General features: G+C 49.6%; 1 protein-coding gene across 4 annotated transcripts in view; it reads right to left on the bottom strand.

The window, feature by feature from the left end:
• The window catches only part of SYMPK (symplekin scaffold protein), a 1,074,521-nt gene that overhangs the window by 949,544 nt on the left and 103,170 nt on the right, over positions 1 to 21,807 (bottom strand). For all 4 annotated transcript variants that reach the window (XM_069644649.1, XM_069644648.1, XM_069644647.1 and 1 more), the window contains exons 4-5: positions 5,369 to 5,437; positions 3,110 to 3,163 (exon numbers count right to left, since the gene is read on the bottom strand). In XM_069644649.1, coding sequence (XP_069500750.1) covers positions 3,110 to 3,163; positions 5,369 to 5,437 — 123 coding nt within the window. The remainder of the gene's footprint in view (positions 1 to 3,109; positions 3,164 to 5,368; positions 5,438 to 21,807) is intronic.

The following is a 21,807-nucleotide window of genomic DNA, read 5'->3' on the forward strand; positions in this document are numbered from 1 at the left end:
GTGTTAGGCGTCTTGATTTTAGAGGTCTGAATCTAGGTGGTCGGTTTAACTCGATGTAGTAACCGTGGGCATTGGTCTTGAGCACCCACTGGTCTGTTGTAATTCCCTCCCATGCGTGCAGGAATGATGTTAAACGTCCCCCGACCGGGGAGGAATGGAAGGGGACCCAGATCTGAGAGTAATTTCTAACTGGAGGCCGGGGAGCCTCTGGGGGTGGAATTACAACCACTTCCTTTCCCACAACGTTGTCCTCTGGGCTGATATGGGTTAGAGGAGGCAGACACCTGTCCTTAGGACCAATTGTTCCCGGAACCATATTGATTGTGAGGGGAGCGAGAATAGGACTGCCCACAAAAGGAGCAGCGAGGATTTCCCCCTCTCTGTTGAAAGGGTCTTTGAGTGATTTGATTCAAAGTCTTTAAAGTCTTGTGTTCCTTTTTTACCGTTTCCAGGGCCTCATCAACAGCCTTGCCAAACAGGTTGGAGTCTTCCACCGGCTTGTTGATTAATGACGCCCAAGTCTCTGGTTTGAACCCAGAGAGCCTCAACCAGGAATGACGTTTCAACAGGGTACCCCTGGGCTAAAGTCCTTCCCTCTGTCTCCACAGCATCCAAAGTGTTCTTGAGAATGTTATGGTTCACCTGCTTACCTCCAGATAGAATTGTGTAAGCAGGCGAGTATGCAACGGTTCAGGGACCTCTTGTAGGCCCTCCTTCAGCAAGTTCCATTGGACATCCGAATAGCCGGCCAACAGCGTAGTGCTGTTGGCTATGTGGGTGGAATAAGCAGCCGCAGTAGTGATCCTCTTTCCCAGAGGATATCACTTTTTACATTCTTTGTCTGGTGGTTCCTCGCCTGTGGACAAGGGGACCCCTGTCCTCTTCCTTGTGGTCGTGACCACCAGGGAATTCGGGATGCCATGCCCCTCGATATAAAAGGGGTCAGTAGGGGAGGGGCGAAAAAGCTTTTCCACCCTTGGGTTAACAGCCCTAGTCTATGTCTATGAAGGCGTTAATAATGAAGGGGCAATGTGCCTCTTAATAGAATTAAGTAAGGGGATAGCCTGGCTGGCAGGAGGCTTCTCCTATAAGATATCCTCCACAAAATCTGACTCCACCACTGACTCTTGCGTGGCGATTTGGAAGTGTTCTGCTGCCCTTCTTAGGATGGTGTTAAACGCCATCTGGTCATCTACAGGTGATGCCTGACGCAGAGGTGGGGAGGAGCCACGCATATGTTGTCAAGGTCCGGGGTACGGGTAGGGGACAGCAAAGGTGGGTTATCTACCTGCTGGTCGTCATCTCATCCCTGGGGCTGATCAGAAGGACCATCAAAAGGGATCATCATCGTGTAAATATGGGTCAATAGGGCCTATGAAGTGGTTCAGAGGTCCTTTGAAATGTTGCCATTGGAGTATAAGGGTCCTCCTCATGAGGCCTCTTAGGGGTGAACCTCTCAGAAAAGTCCACAATCTTTTCCAGCCTAGTCATGCAATCCTCAAACTTCTCTCTGGTCCATGAGGAGGAGCCAGAGTGGTCTAGAGGAGGAAAGGGCTCCTCATTGGGATTCTCCTCCCTAAAGCGTCAAGATTTATCAACAAGAGTCTTAGATGAAGACTGGGGACTCTCAGAGTAATCTGTATACCCTTCCAGGTGTTTCAACGTGTCTTGCAACGTGTCTCTAGACCTGTCCTTTTGTTTAACCGCCAAAACAATCTTAGCGATACTCTTGCTGATGTTCAGCGTTACTGGGAGGTGTTTGGACTGTGTAGCCAGCTGCCCTTGGATTTCGATGCAACATCTGCGCGCTCTTCTGAGGCGGCTCGATGGCCTTGTGGCTTTTGGTGCTGGTGCCATTACTTACAGAATGCCCGGACACATGCTGCCGACGCGGTTGCGGGGAGGGCTGCCAATCCCGCAAATCGACGTACCCGTTGGTGCCTTGGTCCACTTCGACTGAACTGCGGAGCCGGTACCGGGGGTTGTGTGCTCAGTGGACTGAGTAGTGGGTGCGTCCCTGTCACCGGGATGTACATGCCCCATAGCAGGGCCTGAGCATGGAGTGCTCCGCTGGAAGGTCAATGGCGTCCGATGTGGAGCCTTGGTCATCGCTGAAGTCCTCACCACACTTGGCGGCTGCAGCGGCAGGAGAGCTACCCTCGGCAAGCGACGTAGCGTAGGCTGCCCACCGGTTCGTTCGATGCTCCTTAATGGTCTTAGGCTGCAGGAGTCGGCATGTCCTTACATGCCGCCTTGTCGTGATTGAGGGGAAGACACCTATTGCACTGCCAGCGCTGGTCTTTTTCATGGGACTTTTCCCTTACAGGAAGGGCAAAATTTAAATGGTGTCCTGTCCATAGCGCAGGGGTATTAAAGCGATTACAAAACCATAGGGACAAAGAGAGGGGAGAAGAAAAGATTCTTGAAAAGCATATAAGACCCCCCAGACTCCAACTCTCCCTTACTGTATAGGCGGGCCAGAAGGCCCGGCCACACGGTCGGCAGTGCCGACCAGAGCACCAGCCGTCGAAGTGTGTTCTTTCGCTGTCTTCGGCGGTGGTTAGGAATCAACTGTTGAAGACGGGACGAGAATATAAATATGACCGGAGGTCGGGAAATATAACATTATTGCAATTACGTAAGGTAAATTCCTAGGTTAGGTAAAATCAAGTTTATATCAACCACCATGACCCCTCTGTGCGAGTCTTACATCTGCAATCTCACAATACCCTTTAAGTTAAGGTCAGGACTCAACTTAAGAGGTCGTTAACATAAATCAACCATTTAAAATTAAACCTGCAATAAATAGTGTATAATCACATGACTGGTTTCTGAATGTACACCTCTTCAAAAAAGTAATTCAGGTTTTCAGATGTTTCTTCAAATTCTTCTCTGTATGTTTGTTTACAGCTCTGCTTCATTAGAGTGAATACAAAGCTAGAAAATATAACCTGATGAGAGCAGGTGTGATGCAATAATATTTTGCAATGTCAAAGGTGACATATGTCAAACATGTCCGCAACCCACAGAGTAGGAGCCTATCTTGTGAGACACTGTCTCAAACCTTTTGAAAATCGCACTTCATAAAAGGAATAACAGTCTTACTCACATCTAAGAAGTTGTCCAGGAGATTTGGATCCTTGTTCACAATCAATTCTTGAACCTAAATAATTAATAGCAGAAGACGAAATGTCAAGTTGGCAGTGGTATTGGTTTGATGCAAGTCATAGAACGATTTCCTGAGGCTTGCAGACAGTTATTGTACAGCACATAAAACGTGACCTGCCACATATGGAAAAAGTTTAAGCGCCAACATTTAGCAAAAAAATGCATTCTACCATACTGAATAGATTGTATGCCACCTCTAACATCCCAACTGACCTATTTAAAATGTACACAATGGACACCAATACATGTAATTTAATAACAAAGGAAAACCTGTAAAATCAAAGTGGGACATTGATATTTAGTCAATGCTAATGTCTTGTAGACGTGGAAGAATTGTAATTTAATAGATTCCTCTTTCCACATGCTAAAACATATGCCTACATGCTTGAGGTATGATTGAAGTTTTGCTCTTTTTATGGCAAACGGGATGAAAAGGCAGTTAATCCATGTCAAAATCAGAAAATGTGTACTCCCTACCCTTCAGGAAATAATCATTGGCAATACCAATAAGTTTGGCGTTTACTGCTGTTATTTGCATTTTGCATTTATAAGCACCAGAGTGTAAGGAGGAGAGTGCAAAGTCTCAAACGGGGATGTGATAAGGGGTGCATGTGTACAATAGAATGAGAAGGGGAATAGAGGAATGGAGGAAGTCATTGACAGTGTGTGTCATCGATGATGAGCAAGAGGAAATATTAGCAAGAAAGGGTGAGAGAGGAAGGAGGGGTGGGGTAAAAAGGGTGGAGGGATAGAGGAAGTAGGATGGGGTGGTGAGGGGTGTAGGGCGGTCTTCCCTTTGCACATACAGGAAGTGCTCACATAGCTCACACAAGTCAGGGCAAATAACACCCGACGTGCAACTCTTAAAGGCACAAATTTGCCTCATACGTGTCAATTACAGTTACATTATAAGAAACTATTTAAAAGTGGGCAAAGAGTGCCACTGAAATTAGTCCAAAAATGTCTTGATTCTTGGTCTCTAATTCCATTGACAACTGTAGCAAAATGCAAAAATCCATTTGCTTCACATTATTCAGGAGATTATCTCCATACATTTCTTCCCTTCACCAGATATTTGATAATACATAGTTTATCATCCATTTTACATGCTAGGAATATTAAAATCATGAGACATCTTAAATTGTGACCTTGTGCAACAGGACTTAAAATTAGGCTTTATTTGACTCTCTAGTCGCATAACTGAAGCTAAATCATACTCCAATCCAGCCAATGGATATGCATTACACCTCTCTTTAGCCTGGCCTGGCTGTAATACGGATAGGGTAGTTAGTGCCCACTGTGAGGGACAATAACAACCCGCCTTCCAGTCTCACTACAACCATCATTAGGAGTAGGTTACCTTATGAAGCTCACTTTAACTGGCTGTAGTTCAAGCAGCTTTATAACTTGAGGTATATGGCCCAGTCAGGCAATCAAACTCCCCTGCCCTTCGGTCTCTTCTCAGCTTCCGTTAGGTAGTCCCAACACAGTTTAGGTTTCTACAAGCAAGGGATCCCCCTCCTAACAGACGACACAGGCTCCAATCGGTACCAGTGCTAGAAAACTACGCTTATCACTAGCATAGACAAACCAGCATAACAGCTTTTTCAGGAAATACTAATGGTTAATACCTAGCAATTAAAAAATGTAAACCACAGTTACCAATACAAGCTACAAAGTAGAGAAAAAGCTTTCCAAAAATGTAATTTACCAGTAAGCTGTTTAAAAGGCTACAGTGTGGAAGACACTCAACGAGGTCACATGTAAAATGTACTTTCAAAACTTAGCGCTTCAGCTGACTGACATTCCAGCATAATCAGTAATGACACTGTAGCAGTACGTCTTAAGTGGTTCAATGATTCATTGCTGCATTTCTTTTCCCCCTGAATGTCAACTTCACAATGCATTTGTCGAATTATTATTATTTTTTTTAACACAGTGGAGGAAATTCCTCCGCACCATCTCTTCCCTTCCAACTTTTCACTATGTACCCCAAATTACTTGTTTGTGCTAAAAAAAAAAAAAAAAAAAAAAAAAAAAAAAAGGTAAGATGATGCGGCACAACCAAATTGGGCAAAGTTACTATTTGTGAAAAGAGCTAGACATAGTAAGTGGGATTGGTTAGAGGACCATAGTTACATGTCTTATTAGCAGCGGTGGGCAAGCCCATGAGACCTTGCCAGGAGAACCCAATGCTTACCTGTTTGAGGATGTTGATTTTGCCATCGTTACTTGTGGCCAGAGCTGCGTGGTTTAACAAGTCAACGACCTGCACAGAACAGAAGAGATAAAGGTACCATCATTAAATGCAACATGTAGACATTTTAGCCAAGCAGGGTGAGAATCTAGCCCATGTCCCTTTGTTTTAGAACAGCCACCTAAGGAGGATGATGTGTTAACTTCCTGTAAATACCTTGCCAAGTCAAGCTAAGCAGACTAGAACACACATTTTTCTGCAAGAAAAACAATGCAACATTATCTTGCATTTACCACCACACTTGGAAGCTCTTAGGACTGATTTTCTATACTCTGGCCTGGTGGACAGATGTATAGAAGACCAACCTAGTATATGAGAGGGACAACTCTAGCAGCTGTAGCCAAACCAGTTCATCGTAGCAAGGCGAGTAGTCTAGGCTAAGTCACAAGAGGTGGTGAGCTTGTTGGGTCCTCAATGAATACACAGTGCAAAGTCTGGGATTGCACTTAGACAATCAGTTATAAAAATAAGATGCATTAATCACCATTACTCACCGTAATCTTATTTCTGGTGCTTGTATCTGCTTAGAATCACATGCTCTGCATAGTCCGACATCTAGTGAAAGTCTGAGTATTACAAGATTTGTTTTCGAAACTCAAACAGACGCCGGCAGGACATGTTAGAAGTACTATCCCTAGTGTGACATGCACTGTACCCATGATCCTTCACGCGTTGAGGTCCCTCAGATTGTTTTTTTTTCTGCCATCGAAGTCGGTTGCAAACGCAGAGTCCAGGCGGATGCCTTTAATTAGTTGAAAGTTTAAACAGTAGACTTAGCCTGTGAAGACAGGTTCTTTGAGAGGTTCCTCAGGCTCATGAAGTCCCCTGGGATGGGGGTTAGCCTCAGGGATGCCATCAGGGACGTGCTCCCTCCAATGCTTCCAGCACCCCAGGCTCCTCCGCCGGTGGCGGCCCTGGCCCAGCCTCTACCTCCGGCCCCCCAGCTGATTCCTCAGGAGGTTCTGTACTAGCCTCCTGCGCATCCTCCGGCTCCGGTCCCTGTACCCAAGCCCCCGGCACCTGCTACTCCACCAACACAGGATCCTCCTGACCCACAGGATACGGATGAGGAGGGACTCCCCCCCTGATACACTCATCAGCCAAGGCCTTCCAGGAACGTCTTGCAGGGCTAGCGGAGTGCCTGGGCTTACCTCAACCCAAGGTCGAGCAACCGGCAGAAGGGGTCCTTGCGGAAGTCCTCACCCGACGCCCCTCTGCCAAAACGGGAATTCCACTGCAGACCGATGTCTCCCTGGCGAAAAAGGGCTGGCTCAAGCCCTACTCGGCCCAGCCGGTCAATCGACGCCTGGACGCCAAGTACACTCTTGCTATCAGCCCATCCTCAGCCACACTCCTCGGTGTTAGCCACCACCAAGCCGCAGTTGTCCTCAGCCTCCTCTGCGATGCTGCTAGGCAAGAAGGAGAAGATCTTGGAGGCTTACGGGAAGAAGCTGTATTCCAACGCTACCTTGCATCTTCGTCAGGCCAACACTGATGCCATGCTGTGCTGGCTGCCGCTAACCAGGGGTCATGGCACGAAATTGCAGACTTCCTCCCGGAACTCCCCACGCAGAGCCAATCGCGTTTCAAGGTGGGATTGGCTGAGGCCAAGCTGGTGGCTCAGGACCTCATGGAATCCACTGTGGCCCATATTGACACCTCTGGCCGTGCCATCTGTATCGCCACGGACATGAGAAGAACAGCCTGGCTCTGTGCAACGAAATACAACCCGAATGTCCAGGAACGTATTTTAGACCTACCATTCCATGGGTGGGGGCCTCTTCCACTCCACCACGGACGAGGAGCTGGACAAGAAGGAAAACAGCTCGCAAACGGCCAAGTCTTTATCCATCTTGACAAAGACCATGCCCAAATCGTACACCCAGTCACAGCAACGCTCCGACAACTGACATACGTACGGAGGTTTCTGCGGTTTCCAGGAATGCAGGACCAGGCAACCTGACCGCTCGCCGACTCCAAATCGGCGCAAGCAACAAAAGGGAGGCGGGGGAGGTGGGGTAGTAAGGGCTTTTTCCAGTCCCCCTCCTCCGCAACAGCCTGAGGGAAAGAAAGCATGACACGCCCCTCTGGGTCCACGTGTCTCCAGTGGAGGGTAGGCTTGCTCTCCATGCACAGTTCTGGTGCCAGAATTTCATGGCCCCTGGATCCTCTCTGTAGTATCCACGGGGTACCGCCTACCCATCCCAGCCTCTCCTCCCTCATCCCCCTCTACTCCCTCGAGTTGGAACAGCAACTCTTCTGACGGAGATCCGGTCGCTCGTAGAGAGCCAGGCCATGGAGGAAGTCTCAGCCTCCCAGCGAGGCTTGGGCTTTTACTGCAAGATTTTTGCCACTCAGAAAAAGAACCACACGGGCCTGACAGTTGTGCTGGACCTTTCCACCCTCAACCTCTCCTTACCTCTGCAAAAGTTCAAGATGGTTACGCCAGCTTTTATAGCAGAGACATTGTGCAAGGGAGACTGGATGTGCTCTCTGGATCTGAAGGACGCGAATCTACACGACCCGATTTGGCAGCCCCATCGTTCTTTCATTCGGTTCAGGATCATGGGCTACCATTTCCAATACAAGGTCCTTCCTTTTGGCCTAAACTCGGCCCACAGGGTCTTGACCAGACTCATGAATGCTGTGGCTGGCCTGCTCAGAGCACATGGCCTCCACATCTACCCATACCTCGACGACTGGCTTGTCAGGGCTACATCTCTGGAAGCGGTTCACCACTCCTCCCATGCCCTTATGAACACTGCATGATCTGGGCTTCTCGCTCAATCTCAAGAGGTCGCAGCTGCAGCTCACACAGACTGTGACCTTCTTGGGCCTCATCTGGGACACATGCTCCGAGAAGGTATTTCCATCGGAGGACATGATCTCGGCCATCAAGAGGGCCACCACCCACTTCCTCGGCAGAGAAGCGACCTCGGCCTGGTGGTACCAGCATCTCCTGGGTCTCTTGGCAACGGTCCTACTTGCCGTCCCCCACACGAGACTCAGGATGAGGAGTAGACAGCTGCACTTCGCGGCCACATGAAACCAGAAGCGGGGCTCTCAATCCGAGTTGATCAACGTTCCTCCATCTCTCCATCCGCACCTCACATGTTGATCCAGGGACTGCAACCTACAGACGGGCAAGCCCTTCCGGCCTCCCATCCCGCAGGTCACCATTGCAATGGACTCCTCGCTCGACGGCTAGGGAGCCACCCTGGACGATCTCTCTGTTCATGGCACCTCGACACGACAGGAGAAGGAGTACCACATCAATTGGTTGGAGCTGAACACCATCTGGCTAGCGCTCACAGAATTCCTTCCACTTCTCAGGGGCAAGGTTATCCTCATCAAGACAGACAACTCGACCAGCATGTTCTATGTCAACAAGCAGGGAGGCACCAGATCCCCTTCACTGTGCAGACTGGCAATCAGCATGTGGGAGTGGGCCCTGGAAAATGACATCTACCTCACAGCAGTCAACCTTCCGGGGAAGCCAACCTGGAGGCGGACAGACTCAGCAGGTTGAGAGCAGACAACTACGAGTGGCAGCTAAACGGCCTCGTTATTCAGGAGATCTTCAACAGATGGGGTCTCCCCAAGGTGGATCTCTGCCACCTGGCACAACAAGAAGTGCCCCGAGTTCGCCTCCTGGCAGGGACAGGGCCCTGGCTCCCTGGGCGACGCATTTCAGATTCAGTGGAACGGAATGACAGCATACGCCTTGCCACCAACTACGCTGATTCAGAGTGATTTGCAAGATCAAGGAGTCTTGCCAGCTCAACATCATTCTAATAGCTCAATGGTGGCCGGCCAGGCCATGGTTATCGGACCTGCTCAGCCTCTCTGAGATGCCATGGATTCACCTCCCGATGGGCCCAGCACATCTTCTGTCTCAGCAGGGGGGCGGAGTCATCCACCATGTACCACAGAAACTAGCCCTCACAGAGTGGTTCCTGAGCAAGTAACGCTAAGGCACCTCAGCCTCTCCCAGGCCAATATGGAGCTCATACAGGGCGCAAGGAGCAAGACTACCAGGGCCCAGTATAAAAGTAAATGGACCAGGTTCTGCCACTGGGCAGACTAAGGAAATCGACCCCCTGGCATGTACTTTGGACGATGTGCTCTACTTCTCGGCGCACCTCACCCACTAAGGCGTGCAGGTTGACACCTGCCGTGCTTACCTCGCAGCCATCTGGGCTTACCGGAACTCGGAGGGGGGTTGTGTCCTCCTCTAATCCGATTGTCAAACACTTGACGGGGCTCGCAAGGTTCTACCCGCCCATCAATAGGCCACACCCCGTGTGGGACCTGAACATAGTCTAGGGCAACATAGTCTAGGGCGCCCTGGCGCACAAACCATTTGAGCCAATGGCGTCCGCGGACATCGGGCTGGTCACCATTAAGAAGGCCTTACTAGTCGGCCTCACCTCGGCTCGCAGAGTCAGCGAAATCCAGGCGCTGGTCGCCTCAGAACCATATACTACCTTTCACAAGGACAAAGTAGTCTTGCGGACACATGCAGCATTTCTGCCTAAGGTGCCGTCTGCTTTCCATTTGAACAAGGAAATAGTCCTTCCTTTGTTTTTTTGCCGTTCCTAAGGACGAGGCACAGAGAGTTCTGCACTGCCTAGATGTCAGGTGTCCCCTGAAATTCTACCTTGACAGGACGAAGGGCTTCCACAAATCAGATGCCCTGTTTGTCACTTTTGGAGATGCAAGACCAGGCTACCAAGCTTCCAAGGCCTCCATATCCCGCTCGATGGGCTCGACCATCAAAGAAGCATACGAGGGGCAGCACAAGCTGCTTCCGGCAAACATGCATGCCCACGCAGTCAGGGACAAGGCAACGGCCATCGCATTCCAGCGCAATGTCCCTTGGCAAGTCATAAGCAGGACGGCCACATGGGCCACACCCTCAGCTTTTTGCAAGCATTGCTGTTTGGATGCCAGCTCCAGATCTGATGCGGCTTTCGGACAGGCGGTTCTCAGGAACCTATTTGCTTAAGGAGGGTCTCCTCCCCACCCTGGGGCTACATTTAGTTGTAATTGCCCATGCAGTATGGAGGAAAGGGGACAGGATGTAATAGTAACACATACATTACTCACCAAAATAGCATTTCTGATGATTGTATCTGCTTAGATTCACATGTTGTGCATATGGTCCAACATCCAGTGGTAACCGCAGAGTATTGCATCTTGTCTTTCGGGGATCGAAAGGGGACGTCGACATAGGCTTGTCTGTAACACTATCCCTATCGTGACGTGTAGTGTATCCAAAATCCCTCACATGCCGTGGACCCTCCGATTGTATTTTTTCTGCCTATAGTGAGGCCAAGGCTATTGTGAGTGAGTACATGAAGAGAGAAAGTAATAAGACGTCTATGTTCCTTCTCCCCGAGCGGGGAGGCAGGGAGGGCGCATGTGAATCTAAGCAGATACAATCATCAGAAATGCTATTACGGTAAGTAATACATGTCTAGAATCACATGCTGTCATAGACTAGCGAGCAGTACCCGGAGTTGGAGGTGGGTTGTGAGAAGGAACAGTAGAGAAAAGATATCTTAATACTGCTTGTCCCACTTGAGTCAGATCTAGAATGAGTGTCTAGGCAATAGTGTTTTGTAAAGGTGTGTATAGAACACCAGGTTGCCACTTTGCAAATGGACTCAAGGGGAACATTTACAATGAAAGCTATGGAAGCCCCAGTGCCCTGAGTCGAGTGTGCTCTAGGCTTGAAGGGCAGTTCTCTCTTAGCAAAAGTGTAGCATAGTGCGATGCATTTGACAATCCACCTTGAGATAGCTGATTTAGAGACAGGATCACCCTCTCTACCAGCAGCCACTGAAACGAAAAAGTGTTTTGTTTTCCTCAGTGGTTTCGTCTTTTCCAGGTAAAACAGGACTGCCCTGAGCACATCTAGTGTGTGCAGGCTTGTTTCGGCCCTGCTAGTGGGATTCTGGAAGAAAATGGGTAGTTCCATTGATTGGTTCACATGGAACTTCGAAATGTATTTAGGCGCAAATCTGGGATGAGTGCGTAGAACCACCTTATCTTTGTGGACTGTAACAAAAGGGTCTAGAATTGAATGGGCCTGTAGTTTGCTAACCCTTCTAATGGAAGCGATGGCCACAAGGAAGGCCGTCTTATAAGTAAGGTCCTTTAGACATGCTTTATGCATTGGTTCAAAGGGAGACCTCATGAGTCTGGTTAAAACCACATTTAGATCCCATCCGGGAGCTGGATTAGAAATGGGGGGTGAATTCTTTTAACCCCTTCCATAAAAGCCTTAATAACAGGTATTTTCCACCACAACACCTTCTGTTGTGACCTAGTGTAGGCTGAGAGAGCAGCTAGCATCGTCGACTCCTTCACCAAAGAGATTAGACTCCTCGATAGGTTTATTAATAAGAGCTCCTTGGGTCTCCGACTTGGAGCCTGAGTTTCGGAACCAAGCGTGCCGTTTGAGCAGGATGCCCTGAGCTAGGGATCTTCCCGCTGTCTTTGCACTATCCAGAGTCCTTTTTTAGTACATTTTGGTTGACATGCCTGCCATCTGCCACGATGGCGAGTAATTTGGTTCTTGCTGGTTCAGGCACCTCCTGGAGACCTTCCTACATAAGGTTCCACTGTACAACAGCATAACTGGCAAGCAACTTAGTGTTTTCTATGCGCGTGGTAAAATCAGCTGCCATGGTGATTCGCTTACCCAAGGCGTACAGCCTTTTTGATTCTTTATCGGGAGGTGCCTCTCCCATAGCAAAGGGTACTCCCGCCAGTTTCTGGGTGGTCGTAACCACTAGGTAATCGGGGGTGGCGTGGCCTTTAATATATGTAGGGTCAGTAGGCGAAGGCTGAAATAATTTCTCCACCTTTGGATTTACGGCCCTAGTCTGGGCTGGTGTGACCAGGGAAGGAGCCAATCTCCTTTTAATGGAATTAAGCAGAGGGATGGCTTGGCTGGCGGGGGGCTTTTCTTTAAGAATATCCTCCATGAAAATCTTGTTCAGGTAGGGCCTCCTGGGTGGCGATTTGAAAATGATCCGCCACCTTTCTTAAGATGGCATTGAATGCCACCTGATTGTCCACTGGGGAAGCCTGGTGGGCCGGTGTGGAGGGAGGGGGATCCACACACAGGACCTCTGTGTCCTGACCGTGAGTAGGGAGCGCCCATGGTTCCGTCTCAACCTGGTGAGTGTCTTCCCAGTCTTCCTTGGGATCCAGCTGGTCATCCCCAGTGTAGTCTTGTAGGAAGGTAGTATCCTCTTCCTCATCAAATGTCCTGATATGTGTCCATCTGGATCTCATCTTTGGGGCGGATGGAAATTAATGTTCTTTAGAAGGGCCTAATTTTCTAACAAATTCAGAAACTGGCACAGAGGGAGGGTCCTCCCAAGGTCTCTTGGGGGTAGGTTGCTCTAAAAGCAAGACAAACTTTTCCAAACGGTCCATACACCCTTCAGATTTTTCTTTGGTCCATCTAGACGAGCCACAAGGGTGGAAAACTTTCATTTTCCTCCCTATGGCACCGAAATGTGCCTCCAATAGAGCTAGACAAAAGCTCATGGCTTTCTACGTAGTCCTCTCGAACTTCGGGGAGCTGTGGCGTGTCTTTCTACGTGTCCATGGCCTGCTCTTTGCGCTTCGTTGTCTCTTTAGATCTCTCCTCCAGCCCACATTCGAAGCAATTCTAGCAATGCTTTCAACGATGTTCTGCGAAGCGGGTCATGCCATATGACTAGGAGGCCTAGCGGTAGATTTTTCTCCTACCGGGGCCTTAGGGGGCGTCGGAGCGTCAGCTGAACGCGCTCCGACAACCGAATGTGCTTTGGGGGTAGCGCCCTTAGATTTTGAAGGCCCAGTCGCAAGGCGCTGCTGCGAATGCAGGGAAGGCTGTTGATCTTGAAGATCAGAGTAGTCTGTCGAAATTTTCGGCAGTCCTGTTGGCGCTTTCACCCGTTTCAGCGGTATCGTCAAAACCAGGGGAGGGGTTGTGTGTTTAGTGTGGCGCCCTTGTCGCCAGGTTTTTACCCCATAGCGCGACTCGCGTCAGGACTAGCAGGAAAGGGGACGGGTGTGGCATACCCCTCTCACTTTCGACGGGTGCAACAGTGGGGGGGAAGAAGACCCAGCCCGCAACATGCCATAGGCCGCCCACCGCTTAACGCAGCGCTCCTTAAACATTTTAGGTCGCAGGAGTTTACAGGCCGTGCACCGCGCTTCGTCGTTGTCAAGGGGTGAACAATTATTGCTCTTATCGTGCTTGTCCTTCCAAGGGTATCTGGCCCTGCAAGAGGGGCAAAACCTAAATGGTATCCTTGCCATAGCGAAATGCCAGACCTAGAGGGCAAAGAGGTGAGACATAGCTGAAAGCATATGGCCACCCGGACCCCACTCTCCCGCCCGTCCACGTAGACGACTCCGCTGCCGGATCTTAGGCGTCGAAAGTCCACCGCAGTCTTAGTCATAGTACAGGAAGCACCGTCTAAGTGACTTTAAAGGGATAATCGACAAGTTGATCAACAAGGATATCAATGTTTCTTATGAAAGAGCTCCGCAATAGGGCGACCAGTTATCCGGCCGGAAAAAAACAATCTGAGGGACCTCGGTGCGTGAGGGATTTTGGGTACACTACGCGTCACGATTGGGAGAGTGTTACAGACACGCCTATGCCGACGTCCCCTTTCCATCCCCGAAAGACAAGATGCAATACTCTGCAGTTACCACTGGATGTCGCACCATATGCACAGCATGCGATTCTAAGCAGATTAACAAGCATCAGAATTTTAAGTTACTCACCGTAGTGACTCTTTCCTCCATATGTCCCACCATCATTCCCCCCCAATACTGGTGTGATTAGGCAATGTAAAATCTACTGTCAACGCGTCTATGGGGACTGGGGTGTGGCGCTGGAGGGCGTAGTCAGGGCAGCGCACGCTCCCAGAGCCACACCCCAGCGCGCCTCTAAATGTAAAGGGGTAAGAAGGTTTTTTCTGGTGAAAAATGTTACGTCTCCTGTTCCTTGGAAGGGACGCCCATGCAGTATGGAGGAAAGGGGACGGGACCCAAGAGTAAGATGGCGATCTTAAAAGGTGTACAGAGCGGTGGGGCAGGTGAACATCGACAGTGTCCCAATCAGGCTCTTCAACGACTACTCAGCGGAAGTGTCCTGGCGGAGGAGGGAGTTTAATCCTCTGAGGCGTTAAGGGGTCGAGAGCTGACACACCATCTGAATTCTGAAATTCCCTGCGGTCTTGTGCGTCCAAATAGATTGCCAATGGCACACTTATGACGACCCGGAGGATGCCTGGAGATTCCTACAGCGCCTGAATCTTGTTTCCACAGACTACCCAGGGGAAACTCAGATGAGGGCACAGGTATCACAAGCAACAACCTTGTCCGAATTCCGCTCACCACGAAACAGAGGCAGGAGGCAAAAGTCAGGAAGTGGCCTAAAGGGACCCGACCGAGGTCGGAAGGAGCCCACGACATGATCCCCCCCTCAAAGGGGCTTGGTGGTTTGGGCCTACCTTGGCAAACTCTGATGCCTGTGGCACCCACGCCTGCAAATGGGTCCTGCCGCTTTAGCCTTGACAACAGGAGAGGGCAAATTGCATGGAATCCCGTCTAAAGACCGTCTTCTTCCCCGCACGGCAGGCAACATGAACTGCCGACAGCGGAGTTGATTGCAGACCCATGGCTTTCGATCCCCATGAACACTGCACCGACGAACCCCTCAACTTCTAAATGGACACTAACCAAGCCCGGCCGGCGCCTGCCAGTCCGAAATATAACCCACTCATCGGCAACGTTGCAGTCTGTTCGGAACAGGCGCCTATGATGCCCGGCGGAACCACAGGCATAGGGCTCTTCGTCATGCATGGCAACGAGTGCAGACTCAAGAGGGCGTGCTCATGGACACCATGCATGGGCTTTATGACCTAGTATTGGACGTGCAACACCCATGCCCAATGTTATGAGAAAATGGTTTCTATTGTTTGTTCTAGTTATGGTTAATTGTAGGTCTTACACCTCGGGTCTGATGAGAAGTGGTGGTTACAAGGTAAACGTGATACACAAATCTAATACAATACGCCCCGGGGGCCGACACAAGCCTGGTCCCTTCATCAGGGATGACGAGCAAGGACTCACTGAGACAGGTATATGGCTAAAGTCACATTGATAACCCTAAATGTGCAAGGGTTGGGTCATCCCATCAAGCATAGATGCGTCCTGAACCACCTCAGAGACCTGCAGGGGGATATTCTATTCCTCCAGGAAACTCATCTCAACGAAGGGGAATCAAAGAAGCTCGAAAGGGGCTGGGTTGGGCGGCCGCACATGCCCCCTGCCGGGGTAAGCAAGGAGTTTCCATCTTGATACACATGCAGGTACCAGTATTGATCCAGAACACATTGACTGATAAAGAAGGGATATTTGCCCAGGTGCAGGGACTACTCTTCACCAAAATCCAATCACACTTATGAATGTGTACGCCCCAATGAACGATACCCCCACCTTTTACTTACACACACACACACACACACACACACACACACACACACACACACACACACACACACACACACACACACACACACACACACACACACACCCCCCCCCCCCCCTTATATGAGGCGTCTTACATTGATTGGGGGAGGTGGGACCCAGACCTCGATAGACAAGCCACGAGCCAATCTTCTACTGGCAGACATAACTAGGCCTGGAGGATGTGTGGAGAGCTAAACATGGTCCCCCCGTAGAGAATACACCTTCTACTCCTTAAGCCACCAAAGTAACTCCAGAATCGACGATTGGCTGGCCCCACGCACAGCGATGCATTCCCTGAATGAATGCTCTATACTCTACAATACCATTCCCGATCACGCACCCATCAAAATCAGACTAACCGTCTCAGGCTCCCCTCAGAAACCCCTAAAATGATGACTTAATCTGAGAGCCCTGGGATACCCCGACTTCATAGATCATCTCAGGGGGGACCTAGCTATGTTCTGGGACACCAACATTAACTCTTCGTATACCACTCTTGCGTTCAACGCCTTCACGAAAGGCCAATGCATCTGCAGATGGGTGTATAAACTTTAAGCAGTGGCGTGCGCAAGAAAGCCAGCTGACACTTGCCCTACTAGCCATAGAAAAGCAACACAAATCGTCACCAGACCAGCAGACAAATGTGGGCGGACATTAGTGAAATCACAACTACTAGGGCCCAAAAATCCTACTCTAGCTGGACCCAAAAATATTTTTCAGAGCGTGATCGGCCCATGCGCCACATGGTGCTTGCCCTGAAACAGACAGGCCGCCACAGCGAACGGGACGGGGAAGGGAACCCAAATTGTAGGGGAGGAGGGCATCAATTCCTGATTCGTAGATTTCTATGCACAATTATATGCAAAGCCAGAAGCACTCCAACCACAGGCGATGCAAGGATTCCTGAGGGCTATCAGATTGCCCAAAATCACCCGGGCTCAATACGAGGCGTTGGATTCCCCCGACGGAGGCAGACATCCGACGGGCTATCTACGCCCTAAACTCAGGTAAGGCCGCAGACCCCAACAGGATCCCGATAGATCTGTATAAGACCATGATCGACGATGTGGCCTCAAGACTCCATGCAGTATTCTCTGAGGCAGCCAAAATTAGCCACCTGCTGAGGTCGATCATGACTGCTAACCAAGTAGTATTCCATAAAAAAGGGAGGCCCAGCGATGAATGTGGGCCATAAAGACCCATCTCCTTGATTAATTCGGAAAGCCAAGGTCCTCGCGAAATGGCTGGCTCAGAAACTAGAAACAGTACTACCATATCTGGTCCATGAGGACCAGACAGGGTTCATTCGCAAACGGCACTCGGGGGACAACGTACGCCGGCTCCTGCACGTAATCGCGGAAGAGCCGGGGCAAGGGGACTTGATCCTTACTGTCGACGATGAAAAGGCATTCGATAAAGTCCAATGGGATTTCATGTTCCTTGCTCTTGAGGATTTTGGCCTCCACTCATCCTTGATCGGTTTGATCCGCTTATTATATACCAACCCCGAAGCGACTGTTACCGACTTACATCAGCCCCCTTCTCCCTGCATTCCGGTTCTCGTCAGGGATGTCCGCTATTAACCCTCCTGTATGCCAGTAGCAGTGATTCTACGGACGGACCCTCAGTGGCGGGGGATCTGGAGTGGCAGGGTGGAGCACCGAGTCTCTTTATATGCTGATGAGCTCTTCATTTATATAGGGGACACCCATACATCTCTCCCCAGACGCGATTCCTTTTACAGCCATTTGGCCCGATGGCTGGCTACAGGGTCAACTGGGCCAAATCTGAGATCCTGCAATTTAGGCCAGACATTCCCTGAGATCCGGGTGGAGCTGGAGGGGGTAGGTTTCCTTTGCGCCTTTCAGACTACAAACAGCCCATATATAATACCTGGGGTTAACATCAGCGCACACATTAGGGATCTCCGTGACCTCAACTGTCCACACAGATACGCTCGGATATTATCAAATGGGACACCTTACCGCTTTCCATGACCGGCAGAATTGACGCAATTAAAATGAACTTTATGCCCAAACTTATTTACATGGCGATGATGATACCGTGCGCCCCTAGCCTGAAAATGTATAATCTATTGACGCTGCATTCTCAAAGTTTATTTGGTGGGGCAAGAGGGCACTGGTGCGCACGGGGATCCTTACGGCATCCAAACAGGACGGAGGCCTTGCGCTTCCGCCCTGGAGGAGCCATTATATGGCAGCCCAAATCTGCTGGGCCAAGAGCTGGATGAATGCTGACGACAACTCCAGCTGTAGGGAGATGGAGCTAGCGCTGATCGCTCCTATATCCCCATTGATGTCTTAGCCACCCCCATAGCCAAGATAGCAAGTCACCTAAAATTGCATCCGGTAATGGGGCCGACAGTGGCCCAGTGGCCCAAACGTCGTGCCCAACATGCATCAATGTCAAAGTGATACCCGTGTGGATGTCAATCAATGGACTTCACTCACTTGGACACATTTCTACCCTTTGTCCATTAAACAATACCTGGTAGGCTCAGGTCAGAATACTTGAGCTGTGTGATGGCCCGAAAATAAACACCCTCTCTGAGGCAGCCGGTGTGCTGGATATACACACGGTGCACTGGTTGAAGTATGGCACCATGTGCGCTGAGGTAGAACAACACACCACAGCGATATCTAGACAGGCACCCCCTGCGAGCTAGAACTCAAACGTCAGACTAACATGCATCCGCGGCTTCGGGTTTACTACTCCATGGCCATTCAGAACAATGTGGGGAGGAACTCTGCCTTAGCAGCAGGCTGGTTATTAGACCTGGACACCCCGATAGAGACTGGAGAAGTTTACCCGTTTTTTGCAAAACTCCCGGGGATGTTAGCGAACCTAAAGAACAGGGAGATCCAGTTCAAACTCATCCAACCTATGTATTATACACCATCCAAAATGTATAGAATGGGACTGACCCCCACCCACCCCAATGCTGGCGCAGTTGCGGAGAGACTGGCACAATAGGACGCACACTATGGTCATGCCCAAAGATACAATCATACTGGGGAACAGTGCAGAGACTGGTGACCACTCGCATCCCATACGCGGACATAGCGCAGAGCCCGGAAGAGCTGCTGTTTTGGGCCAATTATAAAGACTGGCACACCAATGCTTTAGCCTGTAGAACCCCGAATACAAAAGTGCTTGCAGCCCGGAAAATGTTAATAGTGAACTGGAAGGCAGCAGCACCGCCCACGGAATCACAACTGAGTGCCTTTATATCCAAAATGTGCTCCCTGGAGAGCAGCGCACAAAAAAGAACGAATCCGGCCAGGGCAGAACTTGCATGCAAATTCTGGGCCCTATTTGCCATCCCCCAAAGAGTGCCCTCGCCCCCTGCAGGGGGGCATCGATACCATTGAGTCAGTGAACCCATCCCACGCAGCCTCAGACACGTCTGCCGAAAACCGGTAGGCCCCAAATATCTCCTTCCACACCATCCACCCGCCACGGCACTGGGTACATAAGCACACCCAGTTACCACCTGAGCCACGTACACCCATCCAAAGGACAACTTTGGATCCCAAAATAGTTCTTTTTTTTCTTTTGCCGGTTTAGATGTTAGAAGGGGGAGGGGAGAGTTAGAGTAGGGGGTTTCGGTTTAAAGTTTCCTGGTCTCTACACTGAGCCAAATCGGCACACGTCACAATGGCAATGATCTTGTCTCACGATAGCAGGAGAAGGGGATGGTCCCCGGGGGTTACGCTGGATAAGGGTTGGGGAATGTACCCTCTGTTTCATTGCTTCTGACGTTAAATATTGTCTGTTTTGAAAAATGTCTAATAAACAGAAGTTAAAAAAAATAAAAACATTAAAATCTGCACAGCCAAAGCTAATGAGGTTCAGAAGAGGAGCCTTTAGAAAACCAGAACAGCCAAAGTCAATGGAACAGTTATAGTTCTGATGCAGCTTTTCTTAGAAATTGTAAGTTAGGAGTTCTTTGAAAAATCTCAGGAGCTAAAGAGAGGCCTACCTGTTGGAGTACAAGCTGGAAGGCCTGCAGTGGTTAATTGAGGTAAACTCTGAATGGTTGAAAATAGACATTCCCAAGCAAGGAAGAACCACAAATGACACAAGGTAGTTAAACCCCCAAGCCCCAGAGTACCTTGAAGAGGTTCCAGCTATATTCCTTCCTGATGCACCCTTGTTCCTGGTCCTTGGTCATGGTGACGAAAGGGAGGACGTCAGGCGGGCTTCTGCAGCAGCACTCTAGAGAGACTCGGCAGCAATGGATTCCACGCGATTCAGCGACTCTTTGTGGTTTTGGTGCTTTTTTCTCAGCACCAAGCAAGAACAAATAGCTCTGGTTGGATTTTCCTTGGTCCCTCGGTCCTGGACTCTGGTGAGGGGAATCTGGATGAAGATTTCCTGCTTGTAGATACACAAGGATGGCCGGATACGTTCTCTGGAAGACGTTGCAGTCAATGATGGTCAGGGGTCCCTGGGCATTGGGATTCTGCAGCCTAGGAAGACTGCAGCAAGTCGGGGGATGGGCCAAAATGAAGCAGGTCTCGAGGCTAGTTGGTCCCACCAGCCCAAGGGAGGAAGTCATCCTGCATGGATCGTCCATGTGAAAACAAAAACAGGGTCAGAACAGCTGCAAGGCTTCACCGGCGCTTCTGCGGTCCTGGAAGGTGCTGCTGGTGTCTTTGCTCGTCCTCTTCGTCGGATGTCTTGTTCCAATGGTCGACTGCCCGTAGTTCCAAAAGCCTTGCATGCAAAATCCCATTAATTCACAGCGGTAGGGCTGGCAACAGCCTTGGGGTGGCTGTCCTCTAGGACAGCCAGGCGGCCAGTTAGAACTGGTTGCAGTCAGGCACACCTAGAGACAAAAAAAAGACAGCAAAGTTTCAGGATCCTCCCTCACTTCCTGCCTTTTCAGACACACTGGAGCATGGGCGGGCTTCAGGGTGGAAACCCGCCAAAGGAAAAACACACCAAGGACTCAAACCCAGTTTAAACACCACAACAGAGTAAAAGCCCAGAAGGAACTAACAAACAAGAAATGGCAAAAAAAGAATACTGGGGCCATTTTGGAAAACTTGTCACCCATGGGTGCTGTACTGCAGCTGAGAAATCAGCCTGCTAGTACCCTGCACAAAAGGAAGTAGCAAGTAACCACTGCCACCAGCCATTGAAGTTAGTAAAACAAAAATCTACTTGAGAAGTGGGACAAGGAGTCACTATGTAACTCCCCCAGCACTCCACATAGGGTGGTATGTGCTGGACCCCTAAAGGAAAAAGATAAAAGTTCTCACTATTCTTGGGAATGGCCAAGAACATGTATTTAAACATTAAGAGAAGTCCAATTGGCACTGCAGAGAGGGTGATGTGTCCCTATGCAAAAAGCAGATGCCTATGGACTTTACCAGACTCCATTAAACAGTCAAAAATCCCAGTCAGAGAAAAACACATGCGTGAGTGGCAAAAGGTTCCACTCACTCAGGAGGTTAAAAATCAAAAAGATTGCCTTACTTCTAAATCAAGGGGTGTGGGTATAATGGGGAATATACAGTCCTGGGGGGCGATTTTAATTGCGTTCTTGATTGCAGGATGGATCGCTCTGCCCATTGCAAATACACAGCGGAAGGCGAGAGCAAGGTGTTTAATGAGTTCTTACACAGTTTTGACTTGGTTGATGTTTGGAGGTTCATTTATTCATGGGAGAGGGAATGTTCCTACTACTTGCCAGTCCATGATAGGATTGATTATTTTTTGATTTCTGATAAACTTGTTGAAAAGGTCTCCAGTGTAGACATTAAGGAGAGAGGTATTTTGGATCATTCCATGATAAAAATGCG

The sequence above is a fragment of the Ambystoma mexicanum genome, chromosome 2p, assembly GCF_040938575.1.
Source record: "Ambystoma mexicanum isolate Mex_15411 chromosome 2p, UKY_AmexF1_1, whole genome shotgun sequence".
NCBI lineage: Eukaryota > Metazoa > Chordata > Amphibia > Caudata > Ambystomatidae > Ambystoma > Ambystoma mexicanum.